This window comes from Ambystoma mexicanum, chromosome 3q (genome assembly GCF_040938575.1).
Source record: "Ambystoma mexicanum isolate Mex_15411 chromosome 3q, UKY_AmexF1_1, whole genome shotgun sequence".
NCBI classification, from domain to species: domain Eukaryota; kingdom Metazoa; phylum Chordata; class Amphibia; order Caudata; family Ambystomatidae; genus Ambystoma; species Ambystoma mexicanum.
In genome coordinates, this window is record NC_090926.1 from 1,220,466,452 (window position 1) to 1,220,485,987 (window position 19,536).

General features: G+C 45.1%; 1 protein-coding gene across 2 annotated transcripts in view; it reads right to left on the minus strand.

The window, feature by feature from the left end:
- The window catches only part of HOOK2 (hook microtubule tethering protein 2), a 595,676-nt gene that overhangs the window by 192,742 nt on the left and 383,398 nt on the right, over positions 1–19,536 (minus strand). For both annotated transcript variants that reach the window (XM_069604124.1, XM_069604123.1), the window contains exon 11: positions 14,457–14,658. In XM_069604124.1, coding sequence (XP_069460225.1) covers positions 14,457–14,658 — 202 coding nt within the window. The remainder of the gene's footprint in view (positions 1–14,456; positions 14,659–19,536) is intronic.

Below are 19,536 nucleotides of genomic sequence, written 5' to 3' on the forward strand. Positions count from 1 at the left end.
GCCCAGACCAGACCCGCGCCTCCGAGGGATTCAGGTGAGCGTTACACCGTGGACGGGGAGGAGGGTTGAGCAGGCCTCGAGGGCTGGAAGGGTGCAGGAGGAATTGGTGTTCTCCTCTTGGGTGGTGGACTTCCCGATGGGCCTGCCCCTGGCTCCTCCGTCGGGCCTGCCCCTGGCTCCTCCGTCGGGCCTGCCCCTGGCTCCTCCGTCGGGCCTGCCCCTGGCTCCTCCGTCGGGCCTGCCCCTGGCTCCGGCTCCTCTGTCGGGGGTAAAGGCAATCTAGTCCTTATTTCAGATCACAAGGATTGAATTGCCATCAAAATGGCCACCGAGTTGTGGGTGCGACGGTTGGTCTGGGGTCCCGTCGGCACCGCCGTCGCTTTCGTCGCCCCCCTCTCGACAGGCTGGTCCTCCATGCCCGCGTCGTGGCTCTCAGGGACTTCGACAAGTCCCTCCTCGGAGGCTGTGTCTGAATCCATGACGGCCACAGGCCCCCCCCCTTCTTTCTCCGCCGGGGGCTTCATGGGGGTTCTTTCAATGGGCTTGAAAGATGCCTCCCTCCGAGGTGGCAGGGAGACTGTGGGCCCCGAGGCCGCTACCATAGGTGTAACCTCCACAGGCCGCGCCAGGGTTGCCGCGACCTTCTCGATAGAGGCCTTGGCTGGGTGAATCAAGGCCTTAGTCACCGACTGCATGCTTGTGGTCTTCATCTTGGGGGAGCGCTCCCCGCCTTGCTCCCCATCAGCCGAAATCTTTGAGATCGACCGGGGCCTCTCCAGAAGCTTGGCCGGGTTCTCGGATTTCCTCTTACCCGAGCCAGAGCGTTGGCTCGTGGTTGATGGTGCCGGGGAGGATGCGCCCTGCCTGGCACCCGAGGAGCCCGACCGTTCGGCGCTCCCGGTGCCCGCGGACCTTAGCCTTCTGTTGGGCCCCCGGGGCACCCTCACAGGACTTAGAAGACCGCTCCGATTTCTTCTTTTTCTTCTCACCTGACGGGCTCTTTCCCTCCAGCCAGTTGGCGAGACGAAGATGGCGGTCCCTCATGGTCCGCTCCGACATGTCCCCGCAAAACACACAGTCCTGCTCCACGTGCGTTTTGTCCTTGTGAAGACAGTAGAGGCATAAGGAATGTTCGTCTTCCTTGAGCATGTTCTGCAGCTGGCATACAGGGCCGTCCCTGAACAGCTTCCCGGGTGTCGAGCTCCTTTTCTCCTGGGCCATGTCCGGGGTAGGCCTCAGAAACTTCTGGAATCCTCCAAAAGCGTTGCTCAACGAAATCTTCACCCTTGAGGGGCGTAGAAACTTCCGAAATGGGTCCCCGTTGATCGGATGTAAAGACGGTGGAGCTTAAGGCTCAATTTAACCGAAAAATAGAAATTCTCTTTAAAAAAGCACGAAAACGCAGCAAAAGTGAGAGCTATAGCACGAGGACTCCCAACACTTGAACGTGCGGTAAAAATCGGAGGATGGCTGCCGGAGGCGGGGCTTATGGAGAGGGCAGTCATTGGCTGTGGGCAGTATGACCTAGAGATCCGTGATTGGCTATTACTAGCAAAGACAGATCAGAAACAAAACTGATACTGATTTTTTTCTGTACCGAGAATTCCCAGCCTGAGGAAGGGGAATATTCATGAGCATGTGAATCCATGCCAGACCCCATGCTGGAGAATCTAACCTAACAATATACAATAACAGATAGTCAGCATAGATTCTTATGAATGCATTCAGTGACAAACAACAAAAGGTAAGTGATGCAGTAAGATTGAAGCAGAAGCAAGTCACATGAAATATGCCCTACCTTCAGAAGTCCAATCCCTATTAAGAGTTGGGCGCCAAATCAGGTTAGTTTTGCCTTTGGCGTGCTTCAGTACTGAAACCTGCATCTGGCTCCAGTGTGTCTGGCAGGGCAGGAAGTGAGGGAGGTGCCCAAAACCACCTGTTCTTAGTCTCCTTGGTTACTTGAATGCACCCAGTGCTGATTGCTGGCTGTCCAATCAGCGACAATTACTGGTTTAACATCCGCCCCAGAAGCAGACTTTCTGGCTTCAAGGATGTGGACTGGGGCAGTCAGGTTCCTGTAATTTTGTACTCATTGATTTTATTCCCGCGAGTGTTGTTGGGTCGGCCTGAACTATGGTTATTCAGAGTGTTGGATATTTCCCTGGCAAAGATGGAAGTCTTATTCCTGCATTTTGATTGGTCTGGGGAAGGTTCTTCGTCAGTTGGTGAAAATTCTCAACTGCCTATCATGGTCAACTGAAGATGTGAATGTCAATAATTAGAAGCTCCTGTTAACTGGCCCTACTTCCTGCAAGACATCATTTTAAGAAGAACATTCAGGAGGAACTCGTCAGGACAGGAAAACAGGAAGACTACATTTTTTTTAAATGTGTTTTTGGTTCATACAAATCTTTGCACAATTTCTAAAAAATATATTGTTTAACACAAGATCAAATACAATTTTCCACATTTAAAACAATTGATAATGCATAAGATTTGATGCATTTCAATTCATAGCTACTAAAAGAATATAAAAAGCTGATTAGTCTCATCATAGCACCAACATTAACCTTATTAAAATGTATTAGGTAACATTTGGTGCAGTCACACTGAGCCTACACAACAGTTATCTGCTTGGTATTAGGTAACCCACCTTTTGGTATAGGTCTGTACTACACACGTTGGCAGTGTGACTGAGAAGCAAGGCCTATCTCAAGAGGGGTAAAAGTGAGCTGTAGAGCTGTACAAATTAAATCTGTACATACAAGTAACACTTCCACTCAAGGTTTCAGTTATAAATAGTTATTTAACATCACATTTTAAATAAGCATTCTATTGTAACAATGTAAATGTACTTTTAAATCACAGGTTAGTGGATAATCTTTGGATATCCTTCATACACAATTCCTACACTCTGAGGTGACTTTAGTCAAAAGGACAGTAATGGCATTTATATGCTTAACTAGTTCTACTTTGCAGATTCTGCGGTTGAAGAAAGGAAAGGTTAGGGAAGGTACGAGTTTGACAGTTTCTCAGTAGATGCGAGGACAACTAAATCTTCCAAATCTAGATAAGCCTTTGTAGGGCCACAAGCTGTTAAGCCTGTGAAAAGAGTTGGAATCAACTCTAAAAGCCAAGCCACTGCCATTCCAAAATGAGAAGAGCGCGGCTACAAGGCAATAAGGTAAGTACCACAAGCCTAAACAGAACCTCTGGTTTGAAGAGTGGTCCAGCTGGATTCTGTTTTGCTACAGCGGCGAAAACCCTTGTTCCTGAGCATCAGTCGTGGGGACAAGAGGGAGTTCGTCTGGAGGGATCCTGCAGCGTTACTTGGGAGGTCGTCAGCAGCTACAGCTCTTCAGTTCTTCAGTTCTTGGCAAACAGCGCCATCGCAGATCCTGCATACCGGTTGGACTCTTTGCTTCCTCGGTCCTGCACTATGGTGAAGGGACACTGAATCTGGAGGTCCTGCTTCAGGATGGTCCTTGGAAGTCTACGGAGCTTCTAGCCGGATTAGTTCTGTGGCAGACGTCGTATGGATTCTCAACCTCTGGCATTGGGTTCCTATTTCAACGAAGAAGCACAGCCAGACGGGGATGGTGGTCCAGTGGAGTTTGTCTCTGGTTATTAGGTCCCACTAACCCAAGGGGAGAAATCGTTCCGTCGGAGCATCTGTGTCGAGTTGAAAAAGGAGTTCAGCACAGCAGCAGGGCTTCACCGGGCAATTCAAAGGTCCAGAAGGTTGCACAAGCTTAGTTTACGGTTTCTTCATCGGGTGTTTCTCCCAGTGGCCGACTGCCTGTAGTCCCAAAACCCTCTCCTTTTAAGCAGGTTTCTCCCATTCATTTACAGGCTAGGCTCTCATTCACACAGCAGGATGGCTGTCCTGCAAGGGCAGCCAGCCAATCAGGACTAGTTGCATTCAGGCATTCCTAGAGACAGACAGGAGTTTCAGGACCCCTCCCTCACATCCTGTCCTTCCAGAAACACTGGAGCCAGGTGAGGGCTTCAGGGCTGAAGCCCACCAAAGGCAAGACAAACAAGGGCTCAAACCTGTAACACACAAGAAAGACCGCACAAACCGAAAATGACGAAAAAAGATCACAGAGGCCATTTTGACACAATGTTCACCTAGGGGTGCTGTACTGCAGCTGAGGGTTCAGCCTGCGGTAGAAAAGCACAATGGTAGGAAAAATTAAAACCACTGCCACCAGCCATTTAAAGTAGTGATGGTAACATACTTATGTTACATGAGAATGTAAGATAAGGGGCTACTAGGTAACCCCCAGCAGTCCACATAAAATGGTGTGTGCTGGACCTACAAAGAGAAAAAAGTAAGTAAAGTCAATTTCACTTTACTATTCTTGGGAACTGTAGGTCAAACAAGAAAAGGTAGTTAAACCTTATGAGAAATCTAAAAGGATTTCTATGTGACACTGCACTGAAGGTGCAGTATGTCACCATGCAAAAAGCAGATGCCTATGGGGTTTGTCAGACTCCTAAAACAGTAAAAACACAATCGGGTAAAAACACGAGAGTGTGGAAAAGGTCTCACTCACTCCAGGGTTAAAATTGAAAAGTCATAAGTCCAGCAAAAGAGTTGGGGTTCTATAAGGTTCCAGGAAATTGGCACATAAATGAGAATTCTGCCCAACATGGATTAAACAAATAATGACAATTAGTACCCATTGAAACTTCCTATGGCTAAAGGAGGGTGTTTGCCTTGTTCCACACATGATAGGCCACCCCAGATATGACTAGATTCAGCACCCTTGATGGCTGCCCAAAATTGGTCATGCTCATTATATAACATTTGTGATACAAAGTTGTTATAACTATAAAGATAAGCTTTTCAGTACACTAGAGTGTAAGAACGTGCTGCGCCATTTCAACCACAAACCCACAAAGATGACAATCGTCCCCCCCCCACACCCCCCTCAACCCCCAAGAGTTCTTCATCCACCGTCTATTATGCTCTAACATTGGAAGTATGTTGTAGTGACAATGGATGATAAATCTGATTTTTGCTGAGCATATTTTTGTGCTATGTTCTTTATAAATCTTTAGACCAGACGGATAGTCTATTAGCCGAGCGATCATAGTCACGGTTTCTTTTTACGGAGAGTAATTTGGTTAGGATTCGTCAAAAGATCATTCAGATTGATATTCAGTTGCTCTATATATTCAACAGCAGCATCAAAGATTCCTCATAAAATAGTTGTTGGTCCCATTATTATATTGTCTTGCTACGAAGCCATACATAGTATTTTCATCCAGCGGAGTTAAGCCATTCATAAAGTACACAATACATTTTTGTATCAATCTGGAGTATCTAATACACGAAACACCCAGTTCCATGCGAAGGGCCACCACCGGCACACTCTGGAGTACTCTCAGAATGGATCTCAGAATTCTGGCTTCTAATTTTTCAATACCCTCCAGCAAATTTTCTGGGAGGGTAGCCAGGCCATATAATATACTGGGAACCACATTGGGTATATATCTTGACCAGTCCCACATTATTTCCCTCTCGCTTGAGCTTGCTTTCTCAAAAGCAGCCATTTTTTCTGCATCTTTGATCGGATACTACTGCAATAGAAGTCTTTACATGACACATTTTTCATTGGGAAACTCAGATAATTATACACCTCAACCACCTCTAATTTTATTCTATTGGTATACTAGACGGGAGAAGGAAATTAATTTTTTTGCCAAAGAATTATTTTGGTTTTTAGACCATTTATTTTCAAATGATTCCTTTGTGCATATTCCATTAGTGCCATCAATGATCTTTGTAGGCCAATAGGAGTATGCTCCATGATAATGGTTTTGTCTGCATGTCCGACACAAGGAACTGGTACATACCCAATGATAGATGGAAAGTTCCAGATTGCTGTAATACCATGTGCCATATCACTTGCATACAAGTTATATAATGTACGGGCCAGAATGCAACCCACCTGAATGCTCACATTGATAAACATCCGGTGTAAGAGCTCCCTTGCTATAAATGTTCATCTTAACAGTAGTATTGGTATAGAGTGCAAAAGGCTCGGGTCAATTCCCCAATTCTTAAACTTGTTCTAAAGCCGGGCTCTCTATACTGTATCTAAAGCCTTACTAAAATCAATAAAAACAGACATGTAGCCAATCTTTTTCCTTTTGTGACAAGCTGCAATGAAATAATGTAGTAGACTGATGTTGGGAAGAGTACCCAGATTTTGGCGAAGACCTGTTTGGATCAATGTAAAAGCAATCCTCTCTCCGCTTCACTTATTTAATTTTGTGAGTAGTATAGTGGCAAAAACCTTTTGGCTATCATCAATCATCACTGGCAATCTTATAGTTCGTTGTTTTGGACTGGTCGCCAACTTTAAATACTGGGACTATAATGGACTGCTGCCAACTACACGGTATGATGCTCTCAATATTTTTGCATATTTGCATTTTTGCATATTTGCATTTTTGCAAAGAATTGTTCCAGAATACATGTCCAAAAACCCGGATTCTCTTAATACTTTGTTAGGCATCATACCCGGGCCAAGAGCCCAAGAGTTATTAATGGAGCTAATAACTGTCATGTCATCCTGTGCAAAGCCCTCCAAAACCATTTGTGGGAGAATAATTTGTTGATTCTTTCCCATAATACCATGAACATAATATAGTTCATTCGCTGCCTAGGTCAAATCCTCCATATTAATGGAGTGGTTTCTCAATCTTTGTTAGTGAGCTACTATTTAATCTAATCATGGTCTAGAAACCCTTTTCATCCAGTTTTGCTAGTAGTTTGAGCATATAGCACCAATTAGCGTTCTTAATTGATGACTTGTGCACTTTGAGGCAGCCTGTCTTTTATACATTCATTTTTGTTTCCACATATGGCAGGCATCTTTCTATGGTTCTACATTTTAAATGAAAACCTGTTTTTGCCACTTGTATAGCTTTATCAAGGCAGCCAACATATATATTCTTCTCTTTCCCATATATTATATTCAAATCCAGATATTCCTTCAATGACATTAATTTAGTTAAATTTCACTGGCTCATTGCAAGCCATAGAGAGTTCTTTACTATTTTCATGTATAAAAGAAGGTTTTTACCAGATATTTGTTGCTCCACGTGATGGAATTACCTGCAGTGTTGATCTGTATCTGTTCTATCTGGTAGGGTTGCAATAATGTAGTGGTCCATGTCAAGGCCGCGTGATCACTCGGTGTGTTAAATGTAATCCTAAGTGTGGCACATCTATTCCATAAATCATGGTCAACATAAACATAATCCAACATGGATTTGCTAGTACAATTTGTCCAGGTATTGTTGGAGCCGGGATCAACTCCTTTTTGTTTAGACAGAACATATTCCACATATACAACTGTGCCCATTTTGCATCATGCTCTTTCGCACTTAATGTGCAACAATCTTCTTCAGTAAATTCCAACAAGTTGGGGGGTGGGAGGGAGTGATTATATTTATTCAGATTGGGAGCATTTAAATCTCCTGCAATTAATAAATTGCCGGCAGGGTGGTCACACATCCATCTATTATGTTCTCTATTGTTTGTATTATCTCTGCCACTCCCTCCCTACCTGGGAGGGGGTGTGTAAGGGGGGGGGGGGGAATAGACTTTAATTATCAGAGTTTTGTTCTGAAATTCCTGGGGGTGTAGCATTACAGATCATCCATATGGTGTGCTTTCCTCCAGACAGTATGGACCAATAGAGAGGAAAGCTTGTGTCCCAATCGCCAGTCCCCCCCGTGCCCCCCCCAACCATAGGCCTACCACAGGGAGCCTCCGACTGCTTCACAGTAAATACGGTACCCATCAATACTGAGTTCTTTAACCGTCCAAGTTTCCTGTAACATAAAAATATGACTAGTACTAATAAGGGCATTACCCTCAAAATACTTCATGAAAGAATTATATGCTCTGGTGTTCCAACATGTCCATTTGATTGGCGTTACCTTAGTATGCGGTGAATTAACTTCAGAAGCAGTCCTGCTTTTATTAGCATCGCTGTCAAAAAACCTGATTTGATCAGACTTATGTATTGCATTCAATTCCTTTACGGACCCCCTCTGGGGTTTTTGTACAGGTTGATTCCTCAGATTAAAACCCAAGTCCAATAATGCATCTGAACAGGAGCACAGCAAAGTAGTGATGGCTGGGGAAGAAAGTTCCCTAAGAACCCAATTGGTTGCATGCTCCTATTTAGGCAATTCACCTCTTATAAGATCTTTGTTGGCAATACTCGCAAGACAAGGAACGCAACTCCATACAGTAAATAATTGGGATAGATTTAAAAATGGGCTATCGTCCATTGTATTTATTTAATCAAGTTTGGTAGAGGTGCTCAGTTTGGCCCACATAATCGCTTTCTTCCCTACATTAGGCATCAGGTTGTCTATGTTGCTAGGTTTCGAGAGGATTTTGTTAGCTTGTACATTCCTCCCAGTGGTATGTGTCATGAATTTAGGATTTTTCAGCGATTTGCTGGGAATTTGTGGAACTGGAAATAGGATAGTCAATGGGTTGCACTGTTCTGTCTGAGCCAGTGTTATTCAGTAACCACAAATCTAGGGGGCCTCTTAACTTCGTCTAATTTTACCATTTCTCATATCTCGAGCAATAATAGAATTGGATGTGCCAGATGAAGAGATCATGTCTATGGGGCCAGTAGGCTTTTTTGTGTGTTCTCCAATCTTTTCAGACTTGATATAACATTCAAGATCGGGGCAGTGCTTAGCTTCTTTATGTTTGGGCAAAGCATTTGCACCGCTGAGTTTTCCATCATCGATATCTCGTGACAGGGCATCTATGGCATCCTGTTCGTTAGTGGCATATATTACCGCAGAACTTTTGCATAGCTCACCTTAGTGACTTGGAGTTTTACTTGTGGACAATCAGTCACCTTTTCCATTTTCTGCAACTCCTAGGCAGGTATTACATGTGTAATATTGAAGTCCTTTTCCCGGTCTTTACAACACTGCAATTAATCGGTGGTTAATTGCTCGTTACCCATTAACATTCCTACCATGCCCGTCACTCCAATAAAGTTTTGATACCTTGTTGTTTCTTAGCCAAATTAGTACATTGTTGCAATAATGCTTGCTTCTTTGCAAGTGCGGACATCATTACTGAGTATAGGGTATCCAAATTAGGCTTGGGTGTGTGTTCATTCGATCTAGAGACATGCATCTCCTCCAATTCGAGGGTATAGCTCTCTGTATCCGAAACCAAACCCACCAAGTTGGGACTGGCAGATACATTTGTTTGGGTTCTATATGCCCCAATTCAACATTACCAATACCCATTGATTTTCGCTTCAAATTATTACACAAATTGAGTAGAGATCCATCTTTGACAAAGTTAAATGAGTGGAGCGTGTCACTCATGGTGACTTCACTGGGGGTAACTCCCACCAGATTGTCTCTATGGAGCTGCTCCATCACAGAAGGTGGAACCTTTGGGCTAAAAAAATAAACAGTGATCGGGCGCAGACTTCGGTCCGTTTCTCACAGCATTCCGAGGGTCAGGGCTGCCCTTTTTTTGTTTCGGGGTCGTTTTAGAGTTTTATCTAGCTGTTTGGACGGGCTCCAAGCCCTATTACCTAATCTTGTTTCACTTCAGTGTCCTACTCATCGCTGCTTTCTCGGTTGCATGTTCCCGGTTCACCAGCACAGTGCTCGTTTTTCTTTTCCCTGCAGCAGATTTGTATTAGTCTTCTGTATTGGTTAAGTGGGCACCACCTTAGCAATGGGCAGGGGGTGCAAGTACAAGAGGACTACTGTATACCAGCAGCTGGCCCTAGATTGCAAGCTCAGCTCAGGAGAAACCGCGTGCCATCTCTGGTACATTCACCCAGTGTTAGGGAGAATTCTAATTTCTGTAATAATTCCCCTTCTACCTTAGAGACCCCCTGCTCTTCTGCTGGACTTTTTAATTTTTATCCTGTAGTGATTCAACTTTTTCTCACTCCCTCATGTATTTCTATTCTGACTTGAACCCTGTGTTTTTTAGTTTTGGAGTCTGAAACTCCATAAGCATCTGTTTTTTGTATTGTGACACACAGCACCGTCAGTGCAGTGTCAGACAAGTCCTTTGGATTTCTGTTAAGGTTTAAATACCTTCGCTTGGATAAACTACTGTTTCCAAGAGCAATAAAGTGAAATTGACTTTACTTGCCTTTTTCCCTTTGTAGACCAAGCACACACCATCCTATGTGGAGTGCATGTAAAAAATGTTGTTACCGTTACTACAATTAATGTCTGGTGGTAGTGGTTTAATTTTCCTACCATTGTGCGTTTTTACGGCAGGCTGAATCGTCAGCTGCAGTATTGCACCCATGGGTGCCCATTATGAAAAAGGGTCCCAGTCTTTTTCACCATTTCTTGTTGGAAAGGTCCTTCTTGAAATGTACTCTCCACGTCAAACTAGGTATGATCCCTTTGTTCGTTTTGTATTTGGCAGGATTCACGGGTGAACCCCGCCTCTGGCTACAGCATGTCTGGCAGGGCAGGAAGTGAGGGAGATTCCGGAAACTCCCTGTGCTTAGTCTCCTTGGTTACAGGAATGCACCCAAATGTGAATGACAGGCTGGCTTTCCTTGGAGGACCGCCAACCTGCGGTGTGGGTGACAGCTAGGCTGCAAATGAATGGGAAAAATGCATGAATGCATACAAGGCAAGGTCTTTTGCAAGGAAGGCAGAGTCGACCACTGGACAAAGGAACCGAAAAGAAACTGGAAGAGAAGCTTTATGCACCCTCCTGGACCTTGGTTTGCCCGGTGAAGCCCGGGTGCAGTGCTAAAGCTCCAATTTTCGCATCAACTAGAGAAGCCCGGAATTGACTACTTCTCCCCTTGGGTTAGTGGGACCAACTGACCTCAAGAAGAACTTGACTGGAACCCCTCTCCCTGAGGGATGTACATCTTTGCTGATGCTGGAACAGAGTGCCAGGGGAGAGGAACACCAGAATTGAGTGCAGTTTTTAAGCCAGACCCCGAGCTCCAGGAAGATCCTCCGACTCCCTCGAAGCAGGACTATCCAAGACCGAGCCACCTCAACAGAGTACTCAAACCCAGAAGCAAGGAGGGCCCACAAGCTGTCCAAGAACCGCAGTGGTGCCATTTGCGAGTAGCTGAAATTGCGAAGTGCCGCTGATCTGGAGTAAGTCCAATTGCTGCTGCCGACCTTCAACCCGTTGTGCAGGAGTCCCCAGATGTCCTCCCTCATGTCCCCATGACTGAGGCCCAGGAACATCAGGATCTGCAGGACTACAAAGGGAACAGAAACCAGCTGGAACCTTTTCTTCAGACTCAAGGAACTGTGTAACTAGAGGTACTTGCCTCTTGTGAGTAGCTTGCTTGCGCCGGTTGGAGACTTGCATTTGCTGCCCTGTGCAGGGTTGCTTGCATCTTTGCCTTTCACAAGCCTCACAGCTTGTGGCCCAACAGCGATTCTTTTTACAACAAAACTCTAACATTGTGCAAGAATTTTGTGCTATCTTCTCAAATGACATTGGCTGTCCTGGCTCCTTGAAGACTCTTCTTGCCCTCTGACTTGTTCTTCTGTCCCTCAAAAAGTCATACATAAAGTTACTGTATAGCCGGCTAAGGATTAACATATATTTCACTGGCTTACTTGTTTGGAGAAACTGGTTAACCTTTGTTTCCTTTCACAACCTATTCCTTTTTCCACAAACTCAGTATTGTATTAAATGTAAAAGTGATATATCAATGTCCACAGTGCCTAGCAAGTGAAGTGATACCAGGGTGTAGGAAGTGTTTGTGTGACATCCCAAAAGGGTATCTACTTACTGAAACTGAAGGAGTGTATTTTTGAAGTGTATTTTATTGTTGCATATGGCCCTTTCTAAAGAAGGCTTATAAAACAGACTATTAAATTAATAAATCATTATTTGAATAAGAAACCTTGAGCATAAGTGTTATTTGGATACCCGTCATTGAATCTCTACGTTACACCTCTACAGCTCACACTGACCCCTCTTGAGATAGCGTGGCTACTCAGTCACTCAACCAACTTGTGTAGTACCGGCCTACACCAATGGTTGGGTTACCTATTGCCAAGAGGACAAGGCTGGTGTAGTCTCCCAAAGGGTTACTACATACAGTCTTGCCTAACACCCAGCCAACACCAAAACACTCAGCCTCACTTCAGAAGACTACAGAAGTGAAGCAGTGGGCATCCAGAAGAAAAACAAAGTAGTTTTCTATCTACTAGTAAAGGTAGTGATCGGTAAATAGTTTGGAGTTGTATGTAAAGGGCTGACTGCAAATAATCCTTGGACCCTTTCCAGAAAGTTATAGCTGTTTTTATTCGTTAAGTGTGTGTGCCATTTTACATCGCTAGGCTGAAGCGCCTGGAAAAAAAAATAATTGTTGATTCCTCATGAACGGACTACTTGGAGGAAAGTCCATAGAAAAGACATCTTACTCGTTCTGTTGCCAAGGGAACCAGGACCCATCAGGACTTCCCTTTGAGTGAAGTTATTTGGTTGCTGTGTGCGTGCACAACCGTTTGCTTGCGCTGATTAATGAATAAGCGCAGTCAGTGTAGTGACTTTTCTTGTTGCCTGGAAACGATTTAATATGCGCAGGGCTGTGCTGTGACAATATTTGAAGTGAGATATGGCACGGAAACGCAGAGACAGTTTCTGGAGGCAGGAGACTTGAAAAAAGACTAAGGCGCAGGATGCGTAGTGACCAAGTTCATGAACAACAGTCGGTGGGAGCAAACCAATCAAATTGTCTGGCCAAAGTTCTGGCAAAGCCAATAGAAAAGATGAAAACTAAGTTAGTTTGCCAATACATCATAATTTAAGAAAAGAAGTTCATTTTAGTACAAGCAAGAAGCTATGTGAGGAAGTTCTACACTGCTACAGATTTTTAGGTTGAAACATTTCCAGTTTTTTTTATTCAACGACTAGTGGAAAAGCCTGTGTACACAGGACAAGGTGCGTGAGAAAAGACATTTTCAGAGTGATAATATGCTATGTGGTCTATTTGATTGTAATTCATGTTCATAGAAAAAAATATTCTTTTGGTTTTCATTACCACAGTAGGACCACTAAATATCCTAAGGCAGCAGCACCCTCTATCGGTCACAATAGGCAAAGCAGGCAGTCTCTACTGCGCATGACTATCAGGCAAACATACGTCTGACCTTTTATTAGATTGTATGATTCAAGAGACTTTTAAATGTAAGCAAAGTAAAATAAATCTTCTTGGAACTAGTTTTCGTCGCCCCTTGAAACACTTGTGTATAGGCAAGTTATAAATGCCATATCAGAGTAAAATCCATGTGATGAGTTACATTGTTGATGTATACTGGGGAGAAGGGAGAGTAATAATTTCACATTTATATAGCGCTAGGAACCCTCAGGTATCTGAGCGCTGCTCATTTCCACCCACGGTGTGTGGTGCTCATTTACTGACCTCAGAAGGATGAAAGGCTGAGTTTGGCCCTGCCGGGATTCGAACCTGCTTTTGCAAGAGCTGCACGGATGTCAAAGCGAGCGCTCTACTCGCTGTGCCACTTGACCGGCATTATTAATTAGAGTGAGATTGTTGAAGTTACCCATGCACGCTATCTTTTCTTTCTTGCCCCTGCAGATTCTCTTGCTAGTTGAAGACTGGAATCTGATTTGTTTTATTTTATCCACGTCCCCTTTCCCTTGGAGGTGTTCTGTGCTCAGCTGTTTTAGACTAGTGGAGTGTGCCACGCTGTTGTGGGTCTGCGAGGTTCAGTAGCTTCTGCAAACAGTTCCTGACCTCACCTGACAGACTAGACAGTGCCAGCCCCCTTCCTGGGAAAGACAGACACACAACAGCAGCCTTATGCAAGTGCTTACCTGTATAAGGAGTTCCTGTCCCAAGAGGGCAGGAAGAAGGGCAAACTACAATAGGGCCAAGAACAAGGGACAATCTTATTGCACTGCCATTTTAGGGCACAAGCCACATTTAGTAGCCATACGCGGTAAACGCAAAACATGCACACCAAAAAGAATGCAAAAAGCAAAACAAATATATTTTTTAAAACTTCTGCAACCAACCTGCCTTTAGGGACATATACAAGTCACCTGTGTAAAAACAGTGATAGAAAGTTACCCCATTACACTGCATTGTAAGATGTGGCGTGCAATATTAAAATACAATAATTCAGAAAGAGAAATAGTTTCTCAATACTAATAGTATGAAGGACTGAGAAGTTTCCCTATAACGTGAGGAAAAGGCAAGAGAAGTCAGGCCAGAATAAAAAAAAGCAAAAAGAATAGGGTTCCATAGGAAACTATGCAAGAAAAGTTGCAAAAAGAATGTTTTTCCCAACAAGCTCCAAAAAGTCGCTGCAGAATCCGTTCATAGTGTATGGGTTCCACAGTCCGACAATACACCGTACTCCAAAACACTGCTCTACAACCACTGCCTCTGCCTCCTCACCTGTTTCTTGTGAGCCTCCAACTGGATGCGCACAGAATTGGCCTTCCGCAGCTCTTCCTCCAGCTCGCAGGTCCGCTGCATGTACACAGTGTTGCGCTCCTCCAACAGCTTCACCTGCCTCCTCAGATCTCCAAGGTCCTCCATCTTTTTTTTGTAAGAGTCCACCATGGCCTCCAGCTTATTCACCTTGTCAGAGGAGTGCCTACAAGAAAAGGCAATTCAGGGCCAGCCAGAATGTACACAAAAGCTATACAGTGACGAGTACCGTTTACATCTATGCTGCTTTGATCGAGATTAAATCTCTGCACCCAAAGTATGTTATCCCAAACCACTATTATCCTTTTATGAATTTCAACACTTGTGTAGTCAGCGAAATTGCAATCAGACACCAAACATCACATGCCTCTGTTTTCTTTTCTCCACAGTAACCACAACTTTTCTGCTTCTGATTAAATCCTGACCTTTGGAGGCAAGTGAAACTTTTTGCTTTACTTAACTTCTGTCACTCAACTATTTTGGGGGAAGTGATCAGCCCGTTTGGCCTTCAGCGCTCGATTGGGCAAAAGAAAGTGCAAGTTTCAATCCAATAGAGACAATGATGGAGAATATTATTTCAAGGCTTTCATCATGTATAATATCAGGCTCCGAGGTCTTGCACTAAAATATATTACAAAGATTAGCCCACCTGATTAGGAGTCCGGGTCCAGCGTGGAAAGTACAAGGCGAGGGGCAGAGTAGTACACAGGGTCAGAGTGGTACACAAGGCAGGAGGGTGTGTTGCATGCAGAAAGTGAGTTGCACACAGAATATTTGGGTGGTGGTAGTTTAATAAAAGAATGACAACGTTGGTGTATTACCTTTTGGTAATGTAGTATGCATCAGGAGATTAGAGTTCGTTAGGGCAGTTTTCCTAAATCCACTTGAGGTAAGAAGTCATAAAACTTTCCCTTGGCATACAAGCCCCCAACTCTTAGTATACGTCTTTACTACCCAAAGGATCTTGGCAGAGTGACGGAGCAGCCAGACTTATAAGGGAAGATGTGAGCTGTAGGTCAGTACAATAGTCCAAAGAAACTCTTAGACAGCACATTTGATTATAAATACACATGTATTCTTATTTACATAAGAACTGATTTACACTGATGTGGCCACTGTTCTCGTCCGTGACCTCACACTCCCTCACTACCCTATCCTCTGGCACAACCCACTCTGCAGAGCACACCCTGCATCTCGATAGACACCCTTTCCAACCCCCTCAATACCCCCCTCTCCTACCCGACCACTCTCTCCGCTCTTCCTTCCTTACTTGACCGCCCCTGTCCCTAGTCTCCTTCCCCAGTACTGCCAGTCTCCATCATTCGACCGATGAAGCTTGTCAGTTGCTGCCTTTGCTTCCTCCTTCATCCCCACCACCCCCTTCTTTGGATTCTCCTTCTGACTGTCCTAAGTAATTTCACCAGCACCCTGAACATCCTTGCCCCGTCATGAGGATCCGCATGAAGCCTGCCTCCAAATGTAATTCTTGATATTACGCTGACATCCCCGCTGTGAAACGAAAGTACAAAGCAGCAAAGCGGAAGTGGCGGATATCTAGCTAATCCTCTGACAAATTGGCCTGCCGCCTACTCCAAAGGCAATACCAGCTCTCCATCTGCTCCAAGAAAAGAGCTCATGTCCAAGCTCGCATCTCTCGAGCCACAAATAACAGCTGCACTCTAAAATCAGCAAGGAATTTGTCAATCCTACAGCCGTCTCCTTTTCTCCTCCTCCCTCCCAGGCCTTCTACTCTGCACTGGACTCACTTTTCCTCCAAAACTCCAGACATCCTGCCCTCTCTGTCATCTGTTCGCCCCCCCACCCACCCACATCCCTCCTTTCACCTTGTCAGACCCCTCTCCACCCCATTCGCTCCTCCCGTTCTCCCTTGCACTATGAGATCTCTAGCGTTGTCCGCTCTATGAACGTCTCCTCTAAACAGGTGCAACCCTGCTCCCGCAGAACCATCAAGGATAACATCGACACACTCGCCTTTTCATTGGCAGGTCCCTGCAACCACTCTTGCCCCAGGCTCTTTCCCTCAACCCCTCTTGTGCACCCTCTCCTAAAAAAAAGAAACACAATCTGCTGACCTCTCTTGCCTGGCTAACTGTCGACCCATCTCTATAACCCCTTTCTTGGGCAAACTCATGAAGATCATCCTCCTCCTCCTCCTCCGCCCAGTGCTCTGCCAATGAGCTCTGCCTCAATGCCAGCAAGACAGATCTTCCTTCTTGGGACACCTGCTCCTAGTCTGCCCCCTCACTCTCTGGCCAGACTTCTTGGATCCACTTCCCTACGTGAGGCAAAAACCTTGGGATCATCTTCGACTTCTCTCCACACATCACAGACCTTGACAAGAAGTCCAATGTTCAGCTTCATCTCCTCAGGGGCATTCTACCTTTCCTCACTTTATCCCAGAAGCTCAATATCTCCAGAGCCATGGGTTCCATCTAGGCTCGACTACTACAATAGCCTCTTCCTCAACCTTCCTACATTTGCTCCTCTCCAACTAATCCAGAATTGGACTGCGAGACGCATCTTTGGCTAGCCCAGGGACTGCATCTCTCCAGCCCTAAAATCTCTCCACTGGCCCCCGGTGACTGCAAGGATCAAATTCAAAACCCTTTGTATCATCCACCAGGCTTTCTGGGGCCTGGGACATCCAGCCTTCTCTCCCGAAATACCTCCCAGCTAGAATCCTTTGGTCTTCTGGTTCCAACTCTCTGCAGGTCAAACGTTTCTCCGAGCATAGAGTGGGAGGTAGACCCCCCCACCCCCTCCTCGACTGTTGCCTTGCTCAGGGCAGGCCTCCAGACCCTCCTCCCCCTTAAGACTTGAGCAAGATCTTAAGTTCCAGAAACTTCTCAACAAATTCTTTTTCTCATCTTCCTTCCCTCTCCCTCGCTAAACTTTCCACCTGCCGCTGCGATCTGGGCACCCCAGAGTCATACAGGGACAAGACCACCCCCCCCACTAGTCCCTCCCAGCATTCTTTGCCAACACCTGCCCTTGGGCTCCCTTTCCCCGACTATCCCAATCCTGTCCACTGCACTCTTCCTGCTCCCCCCTCCCCCCGTTGCCCTCATCTTGGCATGCACGGTAGGATTGTGTCACAGCCAATATAACTTTCTTTGTTGCTGTATTCTCAAGATTCCATGTCCCTACCCCCCCAATCTCGTCTACTGGCACCTGGAAACACTGATGTTATGTTATCAGAACATATAACGTGCACGTTCATCCATGGGCATCATGGCGCGCGGATAACAGACTAAAGAGTAGATTTTATCGCCTAAAATACCCATGTTTTCTAAGGATGACGAAAGTGAAAATTATTCTCTGTACATCAGAGGGTAATAGGCAAGTCATTTCACAGTTCTGCTGCAGTGACTGAAAAGGCCCAGCCTCCAATACTAGAAAAGTGGAATCTAGGAATACCCACTAAAAGTGCACTCCAGAACAGAGGTCCCGAACCGGGACATAGGGTTGACATTTTTCTTTTACGTAATCGGCTCGTAAAACGTAAAAAGCTCTATGAACCAAGTAAGAGATTTAAAACGAATCCTCTTGGCCACTGGGCGCCAATGCAGAGATCGAAGAACTGGGCAAAGGTGGGATCTGTAGGGGTTCGAAATGGTTACCCTGGCAACCAAGTTTTGAAGGAGCTGCAAATCGACTTATCAGCCCAAGTGGTTGGGCCAGAAACAGAGCATTGCAATAGTCAATCTGGCTGATCACAGACGATGCAACAACCAAAGAATGCAGATGGGCAGGTAGATACTCGCAGTAATAAGCGACCAGTTTTGAGCCGACATGGAAAGTGAGGCATAAATGTAAACTTTTTACCATAGTCACAGGAACATCACCCAAAGCAGAGTAAGTTGAAGAGACCATCACTATGCCCTCTGTCTTGTACCCGTTAAGTTTCAGAAAATTGCCACTCATCCAGTCCCTAGTCCCCTACGGCCGCCAGGCACTCCCACAACAGAGAGGACACCTTAGACCGGTCAATATCTAAATCGGACCAGGAGCTGGGCGTTATCAGCATATGAGTAGCAGCGAATGAGCTGCATCAATGGCTGAACATGGTTGTAGGTCATTTGGTCGAAAACCAAATGACCGAATGCCATTTGATTGACAGTCAACCCCCCGTTTTCTTTATTAAAAACTTTTTTTTTACCAAGCTAAACTAAAAATATATATAATAAAAAAATTCGACCTTTTTTTTCGACCATTTGACTTTCGATCAAATGGTCATTCGATCCTTTGTTTTCCACCATTTGACTAGACAGCGCTAAACAACATTGGGGACAAGGCAGATCCCTGAGAAACACAGCAGGAAAGTAAATGGAAGGAAGAACCAAACGGAGGGAGTGAAAGATTGGATCCTATCCATCTGGAAGGAAGACAAGCAGGCCAGGACCAGAAAGACCAGCTGCCTGGAAGCGGGACAAAAGGATGGCGTGATTGACAAAAGAGCAGCTGAAAGATCAAACACGATCAGGGCTCCACTCCACCCCGATTCACCAGGATGGCGAGATTGTCAACCACTGATACGAGGCCACATACTGTTCCTCGTCCCAGCCAGAACCCTGACTGGAAGGGATTAAAAAAACTAAGAAGTTTCAGGAGGGAAGAGGGGAAACAAGTGATTCTAATAGTTTCATAAAGAACGGGAAAAGAGAGATAGGATGGTAGTTAGCCAGAATTACACAGATGTATAGGCGCCATACAAATGTCCAATAAATTAATAGAATGACCTCATCCCACTGGGTGCTGCTGTTGGCGAGAAACTCAGTGTTGGCTATTCCGGTCATATACGCTTGCCCAATATATAAAGCCATTTACATTATTAGGGGCATCTCAGAGGTGGAGAATGGAACATCAGCTCTCTTCCTGGTATTAGTGACCACAAGGGAATCTGGATTGGATGGTGATTGTTTAAGGATCTTTTCCACCCTTTGGTTCAATGCCCTAATGGAGTGAAGTAGTCGAAATAGATTGATTAAAGTAAGGGGATAGTTTGACTAATTGTTTTTTCTCA